Consider the following 18,264-nt stretch of genomic DNA (forward strand, 5'->3'; position numbering starts at 1 on the left):
TTTTTGAATAACTTATTCATGACACCTATAGAAAAATCTTCTAAGCCAATAATCTTCTAACCAGACAGCACTGCTACATCCCACGGGAGAAACCTGCAAAGACGAGCCGTTCACAACCTATTCATTTCAGACCTCTTTTTCTAGTAGCTCCTCTCACTTTCATTGATGTCACCTATAGAAAAATATTATATGCCAGTCATCTATGAGACTATGCATGCATTGACATTGAAATAATTTCGGACCTTATCTTTTTCTATGTTATTCTTTTACTCTTTTTTTTTGGAATGATGAGACCTTCAATACAAACACATTATTGTATTTTCCAAGTTCATTAACCATTTAAAACAGACAAATTCTGTAATTCATTATTTTTAAACTTCTATACAGGTGCTGGTCATAAAATTAGAATATCATCAAAAAGTTGATTTATTTCAGTAATTCCATTCAAAAAGTGAAACTTGTATATTATATTCATTCATTCCACACAGACTGATATATTTCAAATGTATATTTCTTTTAATTGTGATGATTATAACTGACAACTAATGAAAATCCCAAATTAAGGAAAAAGGATTTTTAGAAATGTTGGCCAACTGAAAAGTATGAACATGAAAAGTATGAGCATGTACAGCACTCAATACTTAGTTGGGGCTCCTTTTGTCTGAATTACTGCAGCAATGCGGCGTGGCATGGAGTCGATCAGTCTGTGGTACTGCTCAGGTGTTATGAGAGCCCAGGTTGCTCTGATAGTGGCCTTCAGCTCTTCTGCATTGTTGGATCTGGGGTATCGCATCTTCCTCTTCACAATACCCCATAGATTTTCTATAGGGTTAAGGTCAGGTGAGTTTGCTGGCCAATTAAGAACAGGGATACCATGGTCCTTAAACCAGGTACTGGTAGTTTTGGCACTGTGTGCAGGTGCCAAGTCCTGTTGGAAAATTAAATCTGCATCTCCATAAAGTTGGCCAGCAGCAGGAAGCATGAAGTGCTCTAAAACTTCCTGGTAGAGAGCTGCGTTGACCTTGGACCTCAGAAAACACAGTGGACCAACACCAGCAGATGACATGGCACACCAAACCATCACTGACTGTGGAAACTTACACTGGACTTCAAGCAACGTGGATTCTGTGCCTCTCCTCTCTTCCTCCAGACTCTGGGACCTTGATTTCCAAAGGAAATGCAAAATTTACTTTAATCAGAGAACCTAACTCAGCAGCAGTCCAGTCCTTTTAGTCTTTAGCCCAGGTGAGACGCTTCTGACGCTGTGTCTTGTTCAAGAGTGGCTTGACACAAGGAATGCGACAGCTGAAACCCATGTCTTGCATACGTCTGAGCGTGGTGGTTCTTGAAGCACTGACTCCAGCAGCAGTCCACTCTTTGTGAATCTCCCCCACATTTTTGAATGGGTTTTGTTTCACAATCCTCTCCAGCGTGCAGTTATCCCTATTGCTTGTACACTTTATTTCTACCACATCTTTTCCTTCCCTTCACCCCTCTATTAATGTGCTTGGACACAGAGCTCTGTGAACAGCCAGCCTCTTTAGCAATGACCTTTTGTGTCTTGCCCTCCTTTAAAGTCCTTTGCAGGTGTTTTGGGTTAATTAGCTGATTAGAGTATGGCACCAGGTGTCTTCAATATTGAACCTTTTCACAATATTCTAATTTTCTGAGATACTGAATTTGGGGTTTTCATTAGTTGTCAGTTATAATCATCACAATTAAAAGAAATAAACACTTGAAATATATCAGTCTGTGTGGAATGAATGTATACATTATACAAGTTTCACTTTTTGAATGGAATTACTGAAATAAATCAACTTTCTGATGATATTCTAATTTTATGACCAGCACCTGTATAGTTTGATGACGACCTAGTAGATGAACAGATGCTGTGGATGGTGATGCTGTGGAGGAGAATGGCCATGGTAATAGGGATGATTCGTATGCTAATGACGCCAAACAGCGTTCAGCTCTGACGGTTATATGGGGTAAAAAAGGCCTGGCGGTTCTAGTGTTAAGTGTGATTGTTCTTTTTGTAAGCTTCTATATTTTTCTTTGTACAGTTATGGTTACAGACTCTCTCCACCTCCATACACTAGTATTTTGAGTGTAATTTATTTGCCAAAAAAGAGACAAAAAAACATGATGGATTTGCTTGATAGCATTTTATTTGCTTCCGATTTTCAATAGATACTGTGATAATATCCTAATTTGAACCAAGGCAGGTGTAATCAGTTTCACCAAAGTATGAAAATCAATATCATTGCTATGTCTCTAGAGCCTTATCTGAAAATCCAATCACTTGAGTCTGAATTAATCAGTTTTGATTTGCTTGCTACATGATGGTCTAAATATGTGCTGTTTTTATGATTTTGGATAGAAATGTTGGTCTAGCTAGCTATAAGTATGACAGATTTGAACTAAGAATTTATAATGTTAACCTAACACCCATTCCATTTGGTCAGTGTCAATTCATTTCTTCATTCTTTGATTCCAGTGTAATGCACAGTATGTATAATTTTTTTTGTTAATTTATTAATTTGTTTCAGTCATTTCGCTCCAATCCCAAGAAACTGTTGAAAAGATAGGGTAGCACTGTTTGTAAGCTATGATCAGCATTCAAACTCTAGGCCATGATAATGCAGACGCAACACAAGGCAGTGACTTAGACAACTGCACTTCTCAGGGGCCAAATATATTCTAATGGTGTGTATCTGTTTGGCAATTTACCTCAGACAAATCACATCAGTTATGTGACATCAAACGATGACTGATGAGATCACTGACCTATTGGTCCTCCCAGGAGAGAACAGTTCCCAAACTAACCAACCTCATATCTCTGTGGCCTGAGGCTTCAGACAGAGATACTGGATCACTAGGGGATGGCGTAGATCTCATTGAGCAACACCCAAGTTTAGCTGTTTACATAATAATCGCTGTATCTACATTACTACCCGTGTATAAAATGACCGTGTCTTCTGATTTCCAGGAACATCAGATATTCCCTGGAATGGCCAATAGCTGAGGACATTGTGGTGTTCATTCATGGTGTTAAGGACAAGGCAACAGTTGTGATGTCTAAGGACATTTAGTCACACACATTTGTGAATGGCCTATGGCTGCTTGCTGAAACCAGAACAAAGATGCATCCTCTTAGAAGGTCTTGTTGCAGCCATGTATGGAGACACATAAAGCCATGGACGGAGACTACTGGACTTCTTGTCTGTCCTGTGAAGGACCTTCTAGTCAGTGCTGGTCGCTACCATTAGGCAAGGTAGGCAGCATTTTGTTGTCTTAAGATCTGATTGTGTTACTCACAATGATACACAAATCACAAACATAACAAATGTTATATTTGAGACCGAACCCCCTGTCCTACTCACATGGTCTGTCCCATATTGTCTCTCAAGGCAGCAGTCTGGTTAGGTAGTTTACTTGGTCAGCCTGAGCCTGCTACACTATGCAAGAGACTTTAAAAACTGAGTTAAAATATGAAACGCTGGTATGTGAGCAGGGCAGAATAAAGAAGGAAAATAGCATTTGTCCATTATTGGTTGCATAAATGTGCAAATCCTTAAACTAATACTTTTTTGAGCCACCTTTTGATTCTATTACAGCACTCAGTTTTTTTGAGTAGGTGTCTATGAGCATGGCACATCTTGACGTGGCAATATTTGCCCACTCTTCTGTCTGATTGTGAGGACATCTCCTGTGCACAGCCCTCTTCAGATCACTCCACAGATGTTCAATTGGATTCAGGTCTGGGCTCTGGCTGGGCCATTCCAAAACGTTAATCTTCTTCTGGTGAAACCATGCTTTTGTGGATTTTGGATGTGTGCTTTGGTTTGTTGTCTTGCTGAAAGGTGAACTCTTCATCTTCAGCTTTCTAACGGACGCCTGAAGGTTTTGCGCCAAAATTGCCTGTTATTTGGAACTGTTCATAATTCCCTCCACCCTGACTAAGGCCCCGGTTCCAGCTGAAGAAAAACAGCCCAAAAGCATGATGCTGCCACCACCATACCTCACTGTGGGTATGGTGTTCTTTGGGTGATGTGCAGTTTTGTTTTTGTGCCAAACATACCTTTTGGAATGATGGCCAAAACGTTCAACCTTGGTTTCATCAGACCATAAAACATTTTCCCACATGCTTTTAGGGGACTTGATGTTTGCTTTTTCAAACATCCGCCGGGGCTTGGATATTTTTCTTTGTAAGAAAAGGCTTCCTTCTTGCCAACCTACCCCATAGCCCATTCATATGAAGAATACGGGAGATTGTTATCACATGTAGCACACAGCTAGTACTTGCCAGAAATTCCTGCAGTTTCTTTAATGTTGCTATAGGCCTCTTGGAAGCCTCCTTGATCATTTTTCTCCTCGTCTTTTCATAAATTTTGGAGGGACGTCCAGTTCTTGGTAATGTCTTTGTTGTGCCATATTTTCTCCACTTGATGATGACTGTCTTCACTATTCAATGGTATATCTAATGCTTTGGATATTATTTTGTACCCTTCTCCTGACTGATATCTTTCAACACTGAGATCCCTCTGATGCTTTGGAAGCTCTCTGCGGACCATGTCTTTTGTTCTGAGATGCAACTAAGAAAATGTCAGGAAACAGCAGAACTACTAGAACAGCAGAACTTTATTTGTGATTAATCACAGTCACTTTAAATGATGGCAGGTGTGTAATGACTTCTATTAAACATGAGTTTGAATGTGATTGGTTAATTCTGAACACAGCCACATCCCCAGTTATAAGAGGGTGTGCACAATTATGCAACCAGGTTATTGTAAGGCTTTGATTTTTCATTCTTCCCCCTTGAAGATTTCAGTTTGTTTTTCAATTGAATTGTTCACATTATAGGTCACATTAAAAGTGTAAAAAGGTCTGACGGGATTTATCTTTATCTCATTCTTTTACATCACAAAAACCTGGCATTTTAACAGGGGTGTGTAAACTTTTCATATCCACTGTGTGTGTGTGTGTATATATATACACTCACCTAAAGGATTATTAGGAACACCTGTTCAATTTCTCATTAATGCAATTATCTAATAAATCTGTGTATTTCACAATCTGCTCAGTTACTGGGATTTTCACACACAACCATTTCTAGGGTTTACAAAGAATGGTGTGAAAAGGGAAAAACATCCAGTATGCGGCAGTCCTGTGGGCGAAAATGCTTTGTTGATGCTAGAGGTCAGAGGAGAATGGGCCGACTGATTCAAGCTGATAGAAGAGCAACTTTGACTGAAATAACCACTCGTTACAACCGAGGTATGCAGCAAAGCATTTGTGAAGCCACAACACGCACAACCTTGAGGCGGATGGGCTACAACAGCAGAAGACCCCACCGGGTACCACTCATCTCCACTACAAATAGGGAAAAGAGGCTACAGTTTGCACAAGCTCTCCAAAATTGGACAGTTGAGGACTGGAAGAATGTTGCCTGGTCTGATGAGTCTCGATTTCTGTTGAGACATTCAGATGGTAGAGTCAGAATTTGGCATAAACAGAATGAGAACATGGATCCATCATGCCTTGTTACCACTGTGCAGGCTGGTGGTGTAATGGTGTGGGGGATGTTTTCTTGGCATACTTTAGGCCCCTTAGTGCCAATTGGGCATAGTTTAAATGCCATAGCCTACCTGAGCATTGTTTCTGACCATGTCCATCCCTTTATGATTTCACCTAAAGAAACCATGTACCCATCCTCTGATGGCTACTTCCAGCAGGATAATGCACCATGTAACAAAGCTTGAATCATTTCAAATTGGTTTCTTGAACATGACAATGAGTTCACTGTACTGAAATGGCCCCCACAGTCACCAGATCTCAACCCAATAGAGCATCTTTGGGATGTGGTGGAACGGGAGCTTCGTGCCCTGGATGTGCATCCCACAAATCTCCATCAACTGCAAGATGCTATCCTATCAATGTGGACCAACATTTCTAAAGAATTCCTTCAGCACCTTGTTGAATCAATGCCACGTAGAATTAAGGCAGTTCTGAAGGCGAAAGGGGGTCAAACACAGTATTAGTATGGTGTTCCTAATAATCCTTTAGGTGAGTGTATATGGTATACTATTTGTTCTTTTGATTGCAATAAAAAAACATGTTGGAGAAGGAGCATATTTTGATGGAGGAAGCCCCCTTCTTTCAAACATCTTCTTCATTGTTTAGTTGAGGAATAGGGTCAGGTGTGTTTCGTGTGCACAACCCTCTTCCATTTCCTCGACTCATCTTTGCTTACAAAGAGAATGCATGTGTGTAGTGCATTTATTTATGTTGAAACAGAAAAGGAAACACCAACATGTTTTCATTAGCTTGTTATAGAATCACACAATTATTGTTTTCTCTAGCCAACAATTTTGCAAAAATGTAGGGCTTTACATCGACAACAGAATCCATTGTAGCCTTCCGAGCCACATATGAATTGAGCAAAAAATAAATACTGGCACATATTTTTACAGGTGTACCTTTTCTACTGTCCATCATGAAACACTCTGAACTTCCATGAACCACTCTGAACAGCCATGAACCACTCTGAACTATCACGAGCCAGTCTGATCTACCCTTCTTCTGCCATTTCAGTTTATTACTGTGTTGCACTGGTGATGAATGAAAGAGGAACAGTTAAGCTCTTGTGTGATATACAAAAATATCAATCCCAAGGTGGAGCCAGTTTAGGGGATCTGAAAAGCACCTATTGAATATTATGGTGTCATCTACAGTACGTCTAAACAAATATTGAATTAATGATTCATATGCGTCCTCTTGATGTATTTATATTACAGTATTACTCCAACTCTCATAAGAATGTTGCCATACCTTATTATAATAGAATTTTTTTTTGATGACACAGGCTCCTTCTGATAGCCTGTGTCATCTTTCATAAAAAATGCAACCTCTTGCCCTCTCTCAAATTGAAACTAATCTGGGTTGGAGGAATATATTATGCCTATTCATCCCCACTAGACACACAATATTTCACGGTACGCCAACTTCGTCTGAGACCTCCCAACTGATGTCACATCTTCCTGCTGTATCTATGTTTTCCTTTTAAGCATGAAGGTGAAATTAGATGGGGGACACAATCAGAAGGATAACAACAGAGACGAACAAGGGAATGACGGAAGACAAACAAGGAGAGATGGAGAGACAAAGAAATGCAAGAAACTGGCTATATTCATTTCTGAATGTGATGGAAGAAACCTCAAAATATAAATGTTAAAAGAGAGTCTGTCAATGAATAAAGATAAGCTATTCATGAGCATCACTTCACAGCCAGGATTCTGATGAGAGGGCAAATTTAGTCGTGAGAGGGGACCCATTGGCACTTCTCAGAATCTAGTTCAAGCTGAACATTAATTCTAGGGGATTATTTAGAACTCCCAACAACTTTAAGAGCCCCCCCCCCACACACACACACATTATCTCTATGTCTCTGATATAGGCATACACAGACACACACACCTTCTCTCTGCGCTTCTCTATGTATTTCAAACGGTCTTTTGCTAATCCAGATTTTTGCATCTTTCTTTTTCTGCTTGTCACTTCCTTGTTGGTTCTTTTCCTTCCTGTAGTCTCTTTCTCTCTTCTGTGACCTTGTCGACCTCCCTCTTTCTCTTTCCTTCTACCCTAACCCTCTACCTCTTTCATTCTCTCTCACGCGTTCCTCCTTCAGATTTTTTTGAAATCCTCCTGAGCACCTCCAGAGGTAGCCAGGAAACCATTGTATTGTGTCTGGATATTAATCAACAGTAATCAGATCTGGGTGGTTAAACTCATCTTTATACTGGCCTTTAAAATCATTCACTGGCAGCAGTCATATTATTTAGAAGAATATCTTTCATACACGAAGGCACCAGGGAGTCTGGTCAGGGCAGTCAGTGGACCGATAAGAACCATTTAAGATGCTGGATGGGACAAACATCGATCAGGTAGTGAGTGGAACCTATTGATCAAATCTTGAAAGGTATTGTTACTTGTGGAACCCTGGTTCTCTGACAATATGAGTAAGGGCACCTCCCTATAGGGTGGTTTCACCTAAAGAAGCCAAAAAAAATTCATTCTGAAACATAATGTTGTTCAATTCATTGAAAGTTGTAATATAAAATGTGAACACGAGGTGTAAACAAGCCTTAAAAGAGGTTCACCTGAGAACCGACACCTAAAAAACAGGATGGATACATAAAGACGTTGGCACACAATAACACACACACACACACACACTCACACACACTCACACACACACACACACACACAAGACACAGACCAACCCACTCACCTCCACACACTAGCACACGTTTTTGTTGTGAAGATAAAACAGGGCAGTTTGTGACAGAAAGTAAAACCCTTGGCTTGTTCTCCATCTCTTCTACCCTCTATCCTTTCTCCAGCTCCTCTACCCTCTATCCTTTCTCCGTCTCCTCTATCCTTTCTCCGTCTCCTCTATCCTTTCTCCGTCTCCTCTATCCTTTCTCCGTCAATTCTATCTTTTCTCCGTCTCCTCTACCCTTTATCCTTTCTCTGTCTCCTCTATCCTTTCTCTGTCTCCTCTACCCTCTATCCTTTCTCCTTCTCCTCTATCCTTTCTCCGTCTCCTCTATCCTTTCTCCGTCTCCTCTACCCTGTATCATTCTCAGGGGGTGATATGAGCAGCAACTGCATGGGATGTTACCTCCCCGCCCCATCCTCTCTCCCTTTTTCTATTTCTATCACTCCCTCTCTCTCTCTCTCTCTCTCTCTCTCTCTCTTTGTGACTCTAAGTGAGTAAGGGAGAGGAGGGGATTTCATTTGGCTCTTGAACTGTTGCGTTTTCACGGAGCTCAGAGCGAGTTGCATTCAACAGCAGACACGTTCACATACACAGAGACATAATAGTCAGCCAGCGCTGCACGGTTGCCTGTGGGACTTGTACTGCTAGTGGACTGGTCTGGACCTCCAAGCCACCCGCAAACACTGAGCTAAGTGGAGGAACAGATAAATATTTTTTCAAGGTGGACTGGAATGAAACCGAATGGAAAACACATGGATGATTATGAAGTCTTGTACACAGTGAATAAAAATGCTGAGTAAAGTTGATGGATAATTGTACATGGGATGTACCCTTGAATATTGAAACGACTGCTTACTCTAAAGGAAATCGGAGAGGACAAAGGTAAGATTAACTAATTCAGACAGTTTAGAGGATATCACTCCAGAGCAACAGATATTTCCATGCTTTTTAGTACTGTTTTGAGTTGCTGGCATGTACTGTACTTATATCTTAATGAATTTAAAACTTCCAAAAAAAAAACAACAGTCTGTCTTCATTATTAATCATTCAATAAATGCATGTTAATGTTTGAACAATGTGTGTTAAAATTCAATACAAAATGGATTCTGTTAAGAAAATCATCAGTTAGGATTGATCATTATGCACTTGAAAGACAAGCAAGTTTTTTTCCTTTATTGTTTGTCTGAAACCTTATAAGTCTGTCTCTGACTCCAAGCCTTGCTCTGAAATGTTCACTTTAGAGGAAAGTTCCATTCTAAAACCTCAGCTTAGCCCAGAGGAAGAGGATGGGTTGTACCATGATGGCCTGCCTCCTCCTGCTCCTCCCCTTAATCCTCATGAGAACCAGCCTGGCCCAGGACCTCACCGGGTCCACCACCACCGACATGGACAACGTTCAAACCCAGACCACCAATCAGACGGCGCCGATAACCTCCACCACCGCGGAGCCCGTAACCTTGCTATTAACCACAGAGTTTGCTGGCGTGTCGACGCCCAGCGGCGACACTGTAGATGATGAGGATGCCGTCCCGACCACGGGCACCCGTTGTCAAGGTTACTACGACGTGATGGGCCAGTGGGACCCGCCTTTCAACTGCAACATGGGCGTTTTCCTCTACTGCTGCGGCACCTGCTTCTACCGTTTCTGCTGCCAGTTCAGAGGGCAGCGTCTCGACCAGAGCATCTGTTCAAACTATGACACGCCCATCTGGGCCAACACGGGCAAACCATTCACCACGGTGACCGAGAACCACAGCGATCAGGAGAGGGACCGCACCCACATGATCGTTTATATCATCTGTGGCGTGGTGGCCGTCATGGTGCTGGTGGGCATCTTCACTAAGCTGGGCCTGGAGAAGAGCAGGGGAGCGACTGGACCGCAGAATGACCTCAGCAATTCCAGGTGAGCCAGGGCCTGGAGGGGAAGGTCTGTGTGTGTGTGTGTGTGTGTGTCTGAATGTGTTGCTTCATCCACTAAACATATCAGGAAAATTCCAGTACATCATTGTGTTTTGGTAACTTTCAAGCGTGTGTGTATGCTGTGACTGAGACACATATGGTATTGTTTCTATACCCACTGTAGTACATGACAACTTATTTGATCTCAATTTTACAATCTTGTTAAGTGGGCTAATTGATGACTTACGCCGGTGGTGTAATTACAATCATAAAGTGTCACGGTAACAGATTAGAGCCTCTAGTTGGTAAGCAAAATAAAATATTGCTGGAGTAAATCCCATTGAGTTGAAAAATCTGTCGTTCTGTCCTTGAGCAAAACATTTAACCCTATTTGCTCCTGTAAGTTGTAAAGAATAAGAGCTAAATGTGTTAAATGACTAAAATGTATTTCTAAAATGTCTTGTTTTATATGAAAGGTAACTGCAGGGTGATGCTGTGTTTACCAATAATCTGTAGGGAATATGAAGTTCTACAGAAAGTGAGAGGGAGAATAAAAGATGGAGGAGAAGAAAGGCACAAAGGAAGAGAGACAAAGAGAGAGAGGAGATCACAGTATGGCCAGAGGTATAGTAATCTATAGATATCAAGGAAAAACTGTTAACAGAACAGACCTAAACAAAATGCATGTACAGTACCTATAAAAACTTTGAGAAGTTTATTCTATACAGCTTACATTTATATATATTGTTTACTCATATATAAATGTATGTATATGATCCCATTTTGACCCCTCCAAATTTCATGATGTCCAATTCATCATTAAAACCTTGCCTCATCGCAATAACTCCTCAGGAGATTTGAAAAAGTCAAAGAACACAACACACTGCCAATCCGCATTTGCCAAGCTGTCATGCGTCTCATCACACTGCACGATAAACGAGAAGTATTTGCTGGTACGTGCATGCCTGAAGGAGAGCTCACTCGCCAGGCCTACAACCATGACTATGTGCACACACCCTGCTTCCAAGCAGCGCAACCACAAGGAGTTGCTAACGCGCTGTGAGCCTTCAAACAAATCCCGTCAATCCATCCCAGACACAGTGGAGACAGTGTCTACCGCCCTCCACGGAACCGCCAGGCCCTGTCGGTGTGCCGCGACCGGGTTTCTAAACTCATGGACATGTTTTATTACAAAATAATGTATGACGTTAAGCAACAGCTGAAGTATGCACACCGTGACATCCCATTCAGGCCTCATCTCCCTGAACAGCGTCTTACCCAACGAGAGTCAGGTTAAATGTGCGGTTCAGGGATGGAGCAGCACCCAGAGGACATCATTACTGACACGCTGCTATGCTACACAGGCTCCCTCCTTTATGATCACTTCTATTCTCTTTCCTCCTCATCCTTCCCTCTAATCTACTACAACTCTCCCCCTTTCTTCTGGTGGCCCCTGGGTTTTGGAGGTAATCAACGGTGGCTGTGCTGCAGGGATTTAATCAAGTCAGAATCTCTTTCCCTATCTCTTTTTCTTGCTCTCTCTGATTCTCTCAGTTTCTCTCTATCTTTTTCTCTCCCTCTGTCCTTTTTTGTAAAGTCCCCTATCAGCCGGTGCTTAATAACACTGCCCTTTACAGTTAAGTCCCTATCTGGTGATTAGAAACTCTCCCATGCCTCCATATAAAACCAATTGGCCAATATCAAGAAATACAACTCTTCTAATGACCACACTGATCTCTCTGTCAGAAAAACATATTCAAATGAATTTAATAAATTGCCCAAAGGGAGGTATAAACGAATACATCTCTCCCTGAAATCCACATAGCTATCCCACAGAGAGTGAACAGCTGCTCTCACGGTAATAGGCTGTCTCCAGCTTCAAGACATATTCCCAGGATTTAATATTATTCCAAGGTTAACACCTCTCTGAAATGGAACACTCCCCCGATGATACACACTCATCGCCTGATTAACACTTTTGACCAGATTAACCGTCGTCGTCAGATTAGACTCTTGCAGATTAAATACATTTCTCTCTTCAACGCTGTTGCTATGCCTCCCCTGCCTAGCCATTACACCTGATTCAGTGCCATTACACCTGATTCAGTGTTCATACTATAGAGACCTAATTTGTACACAACCCATTTCATCCATCTCTACTTCTCTCTCTCTCTCTCTCTCTCGAATGTGCCGCTCTACCCGCCCTCAGGTAATGCATGTCAAATCTAATGGAAGGCATCAACTGGACAGGGCCTTTGCACAGAACATAAACAAACAACAATGACCTAAATCCCCAAATCCCAAAGTCTGTATAGTGACTCATAGTTCAATTAACAACAAGAATCATAATGCTGATATTTAGGTTGGAAGAGCATGGTTCAGATCACAACATTCGAAGGATAGGGGCCTGGGGCATGGCAGCTTGGCACACAGTATCCACTTTACACCACGAAGAGTGATAATTAACATGTGGAGGAGAAGACTGGTTGGCGGCTCATGTGATCTGACGTAAGCCGCTAACTGTTCGTCGCTCCAATGGTTGATTTTGCTCTAGACCTCCAGCTAGTACCATTAAACCTGTGCCGGCTACCCACAGAGGAGAGGACAGTTGCCCACAAGGTTTAAAGACTGGTCCCAGTGCGCCTTCTTCCCGGATGCCATTGGATGTGGCATCTAGTTGATGTACCTGTTCAGAAAGGGTTGCCTGATGGTTCTGAATCCACCTGGATGGGTTGTGATGCTCAGTTCCATACAGAACCCCTGACATCTGCCTACCATTAGGCATTATCATTGGGCAATACACCCAACACTATATGTTACCAATGCTAAAACCAATCCATTGTTTTTGATGAGGGATAGGGTCGATTTGGAATTGGTTATTGGTGTTCCCAACGCTTCTCTGAATGGTGTGCGTGTCCCATTTGACCACAGATTGCCACCGGGTGTATGTGAGCAGATTTTGGAAGCTGTCTGTGATGTCCCTCCTCTTTAACCCTAATCCAAACTGACAGGGGATTCTAAATGCACTGTCGATGGAGGGATGAGAACGAAGAAACGGAGAGACAATTTGGCTGATTGTAATCTGCTGACAGAGACAGAGCAGGAGCGAGCAAGTGTGAGAGAAGGAGGAAATGAAGAGGGAGGAAATCGGAAAGAAATGAAAGAAGGGTAAGATACAAACGGATGGAGATAAAGAAAGGTAGAGTGCTAGTAAGATGGAGAGGGAGAGAAAAAGAGAGACTAACGTAACTAGAGAAGTTGAGAAAAGGCAGAGTGAGAGACTGATGTAAGGAGAGAAATGGATGAAGAAGCAAAGTGAGAAAGACTCACTGACTGATTGATCGCTTCATTGGTGTGACATCACCAAGCGATGTGAGCCGACAGGAACAGAGAGGTTAAGCATTGTTTGTGGAAAAGGTTAGAGGTGACAAACACATCCATCACAACCCACACACACAGCTGCATACATATCCATCCATCACAATTCATCAAGACATCATCGGTTTGCTATCAGTTTCTTCCTGCTAATGTTTACTACTACTCTGTGCTCACCACTATAACAGCAAATTCAATTTAAACAATCTAATTTGCATTATTTCAGATTTCAAAATACAAGCAGGGATACAAACCAGAAGTGCTGTATTAGAGTCAATGATCAGTAGTAAGACCTTTGAACTCCCAGGTAAATCAATTGAGAATGTGGAATATACGTTTGAAAACAGTATTCTGGCAAAACATGCAATCCATTAATATGAAAGTAGTTTTAATAAATATTCACTCTCATCAGACATTTGATTGACTTTGGATTTTTTTCACAACTAGGACTAAAAAGACAAATATAAAAAATGTATTAAATAAGTATTCACCCCAAGTCAACCCGTTAGAAACCTTTAAAGTAATTATACCAACTGAAGTAATTTTACCTACAAGTCTTCTTTAGTAATTCTCTATAAGTATTGGCCACCGAAGCATTCTGTAAGATTTACATTATTCTTTACAAATACAGGCAATGTCAAGAATCATGGCTAGACAACAAGTCTTATTCAAAATTTTTACTTGGTGACTGTATTCTTGGTAAGCAAATGCTGTACTGATTTGGCCTTTGTTTTGTGGGTGTTTTCTTGCAAAAAGGTGAATGCTTCTGCCAGTGTTTGATTTAAAACAGATTAAAGCAGGACTTCTTCTAGGATATTGTTCGGTTTGCCTAAACACTGTTTCTTCATAATGGAAAAACTCTCCAGTCTTGGGCAATATAAAGCATGTCTATACTATGATTGAAAATAAGCAGACAGTTACTCAGAAATAGGTTGTTTTGGATTTGTACCAAACATTTATTGTGCCATGTTGCGCATATGATGCATGTTTTGTAATATTTTCATTCTATATATATTTTTTAAAACAGTAATTTCGATCAGTATTGTTGAGTCAATGCAATGTGGTTGATCCATCTTCAGTTCTATCCTATCACTTTAATTATGTTGCTGTTTAAAAATCACTAATGACCTTATAGTGACATCCCTGAACAGTTTCCAACCGTTCTGCAGCTCAGTTCAAAAGGACGACTGAATCTTTGATGTTTCTGGGTGGTTTAGAACATCATCCACAAAATAATTATTAACTTGATCATGCTTATAAATATATTAAATATCTAATTTGTTACTAATACTTTAGTACTTTTGAAAGTGTCCTTTTAAGTCTTTAAGAACAGCTCCCTAGTCTTTATAGTTGATTGTGTACTTGAAATTCAATACATGACTAAGGGACCTTACAGGTGTTGTATGTAATGACAATTAAAAAGGAAATCTATATCCCTATATGATTTGTTAAACCAAATTACTCCTGAACTAATTTAGGCCTGATTAAACAAAGTGTGCTTTTCAATTCTCAGTGTGTAATTCAACAAAACGTGGAAAAGTGCCACTATTTACATATAAATGGAGATCATACAGTCGAAAGGGGACACAGTATGACATAATAAAATGAGCCAACATCTCAGCTTTTGAAGTGGCACACAGTGTTAACAAAGGAGGAAATACACTGGTTAGCAAATGAGTTCAGAGGTCTAGGTCTCTCAAACATCAGAATAGGGACGGCACAATGCAATCAGTTCTGAGCTGGGCTGGAAACAGTGGTGGTGAGTGACGCCAACTAGAGCTGAGTGTTGCTAATTATCTATCTGCCTTCCTGATATTGAAGAAGGGATAATTGATTGTTACACAGCATTAGGACATGCGCCTCTCACTCTCCTTGTAACTCGATAGGATTAGCGATGATATCACAGACGTTTTGACGCAGGGGGTTTTATATAAGAGGCTGTAAATACTGGCTACGTTCCAAATGGCACTCTTCCATATATGCTGCATTATTTTTTTACCATGTTTTCCCCTTGACTTTATGAACCATATTCACAATTAAATATACCTGGTAATTAAAAGTTCTTGCTCAACAGAAGTTATAACATGACTTGAATGGAACACTTTCAGTTCTTATCTTAGGCTAAACTTTGGAATCTGAAATGATGTAAACGAGGCTGTTGAAAGTGACTTGGTTGTTATGTTGATGAGCATAGAGAGAGTCGTCAACAGGAAGGAGATTACAGATGACTAAAGAAATGAGGCCTGAGTTGTGACGGATGGGTTTGGAAGGTGCAAATGTCAACCTGTGCATCCAGAAATGACACTTACAGTCTGACCTATTATACTCCTGTATTTTGGAGTGTTAACTTCATTTGACCATTTCAGCCAATCAAGTCAGATGAGTTTGCTTCAACTGAATTTTAGTGGTTTGTTTAGGTTGGGTTTCTTCATGAGATTCACACTTGACTCAGGGTAGCTGACTCAGTCATTACTTTACACAAGTAGACTCTTAAACAGTTTAAAGTTGAGTTTTCTTTTTTTTCGTGCCTCCTAGGTGAGTTCGTGCCATGCTTCTGTTTGGAAGAACCTTAAGAATGACTTCCTTATCAGGCTTGAAAGTTTAAATTACACTTTTCTTTGAAACAAACGATAACGCAGTGAGTTAGAGCCAACCAGAAAGAAACAAAGTAGGGCGGAATTAGTGGCGCTGGAAAAACACATTTAGTTCCCTGATAAGAAGAATATTAGTCATCCAATTGGGGAAACACAAAAAAATTATCACTTTAGGATATGTATTTGTAACACCTCCCCATCATTGCCTTTGGTGAACTAATACTTGACGTTTTCACTTCTAGCACAACTACTTCACTGAGTAGAGTGTATTACTATTACTCTACTGATAGCTACTTCACTGACTAGAGTGTATTACTATTACTTTACTGATAGCTACTTCACTGAGTAGAGTGTATTATTATTACTTTACTGATAGCTACTTCACTGAGTAGAGTGTATTATTATTACTTTACTGATACTTCACTGAGTAGAGTGTATTACTTTTACTGGGTTCTCCCAACTGGCACTGGCAAGATAAATGCACAAACTGTGGCTCGGGATAAGAGTTTCTGCTAAATATTAAAATGCTTTAAAAAATCCACTTGAATATCCAACAACCAATCATGAATCAGAGTCAACCATCACTGCATTTTGCCACTTCTTTTTGAGGCTTCAATTGAAAATCAATAGGTGCGCGAAATAATGATGACATGTTGCACGTTTGATTTTTTTATTTAATATTTTAAGAACATAGTTATTTGAACCAAAAGTTCTTGTGTGTGTATGACCATCATGCGTGCAAAGGAGGGCGCGCATAACCAGATTAGCGATGAAACTTTTGGTTGGTTGGATGGCTGGTAAAAACAGTGTATATATTCGATAATATTAACTGACCCATATAAAATGTGATTTAGTTATCTACTATCAATGCATCTTTCTCAGGACAGCGATAGGCGATAGGCCTACCTGGTGTTATAACTTTTTCAAGGTTTATTTGTCAAATGCACCGAACAACACAGCCAGGAAGAGTTTAGAATAATAGGCAACTATTTGTTAGCTGTAACCTTGTCGCTGCCTTCAAGATAGAACATTTTATAGAATGAATCACGATATTTGAGGAGAAAAGGTGTGTTGGGAAGCACTCTGCCAAAAGATGATGATTTGCATTTGACGCAGCCATCTCAACTCCATCCACACAGGTAGGCCATGTGATTCTGCTTGCTTTGCATCTCAGAAAATGTTGATTGATTATCATTGCCTGCTGGCGACAATGACTTTAAGCTAAAAGTGCAGGTGTGTGATCACAGTTTATTTCCTTCATTTGCGTTTTGAAAATCCATCGCTGGTGGATCTAATAATCGCAGGTTACGTTTGGGAAGGTAAAACGTATTTACGTGCATTCGCGTGCCTGGGGTTTCTGCAACATTTTGACAATGTTGATGGTTGTGGAGCACTACATCAGACTACTGCAGATTTAGTGTGTATGCAAAAAACTACGAATATCTTGATTTTTATATAGGCTACAACAATGTCAATACCCTTTTTGAGAAAGTGCTATTTATTTTTCAACAGTGTTTTGAAGCAATTAAGAACATGAATAAAACACAAATAACAGAATAGGCTAACACATCCTTAGATTTTGGTTTATATTCAGATAAAAAGTGAGTTTCTGGAAGATCGAGGGTTATTGGATTAATTGGAATGACTGAATACCTGACAGACCTTTAGCGTTTAATGTAGAGATGTAGCCCAATCATATTTATGTAGAATGCAATGGTTTAGAAACCCTTTTCAAAGGCCCTGTACATAACCCATTACATAAATCTTTGGCCAGGTATGTAAACTCTAACATTGATTGATCCTGCAAAAGGTGTTCAATTGGTTATAGGCTATTCCTATTTATTTTCCAATGCCTAATCTAAAAGTAATGCAAAGTAATCAGATTATCAAATATTACCAAATTATCATTTCTTATTGTGATTAGAACCTTAAATATTCAATAGCATCTATGAAAAGTGTGCCATGACAACAAAAGAGGTATATTCCAACTCAGGATAGGATGGGCTACAATCTACAGCTTTTTGTTTTATGCAAATGTTTAGCATATTTTTGAGATTAGCATTAGAAATTAAATAGCGTCTATGACATGACAACAAAAGTGCTATATTCGGACTC

The 18,264-nt window shown here is 40.3% G+C and overlaps 1 protein-coding gene across 2 annotated transcripts in view; it reads left to right on the plus strand.

Annotated features, from left to right (window-relative positions):
- Positions 1 to 8,854: 8,854 nt before the first annotated feature.
- Positions 8,855 to 18,264, plus strand: part of shisa8b (shisa family member 8b) — a 30,557-nt gene continuing 21,147 nt past the window's right edge. The window contains exons 1-3 of one of the 2 annotated variants that reach the window (XM_020046424.2): positions 8,855 to 9,163; positions 9,523 to 10,184; positions 10,697 to 10,804. In XM_020046424.2, coding sequence (XP_019901983.2) covers positions 9,568 to 10,184; positions 10,697 to 10,804 — 725 coding nt within the window. In that variant the 5' untranslated portion in view covers positions 8,855 to 9,163; positions 9,523 to 9,567. The remainder of the gene's footprint in view (positions 9,164 to 9,522; positions 10,185 to 10,696; positions 10,805 to 18,264) is intronic. The other variant, XM_013133783.3, reaches the window with a different exon arrangement.

The sequence above is a fragment of the Esox lucius genome, chromosome 5 (genome assembly GCF_011004845.1).
Source record: "Esox lucius isolate fEsoLuc1 chromosome 5, fEsoLuc1.pri, whole genome shotgun sequence".
Taxonomy (NCBI): Eukaryota; Metazoa; Chordata; class Actinopteri; order Esociformes; family Esocidae; genus Esox; species Esox lucius.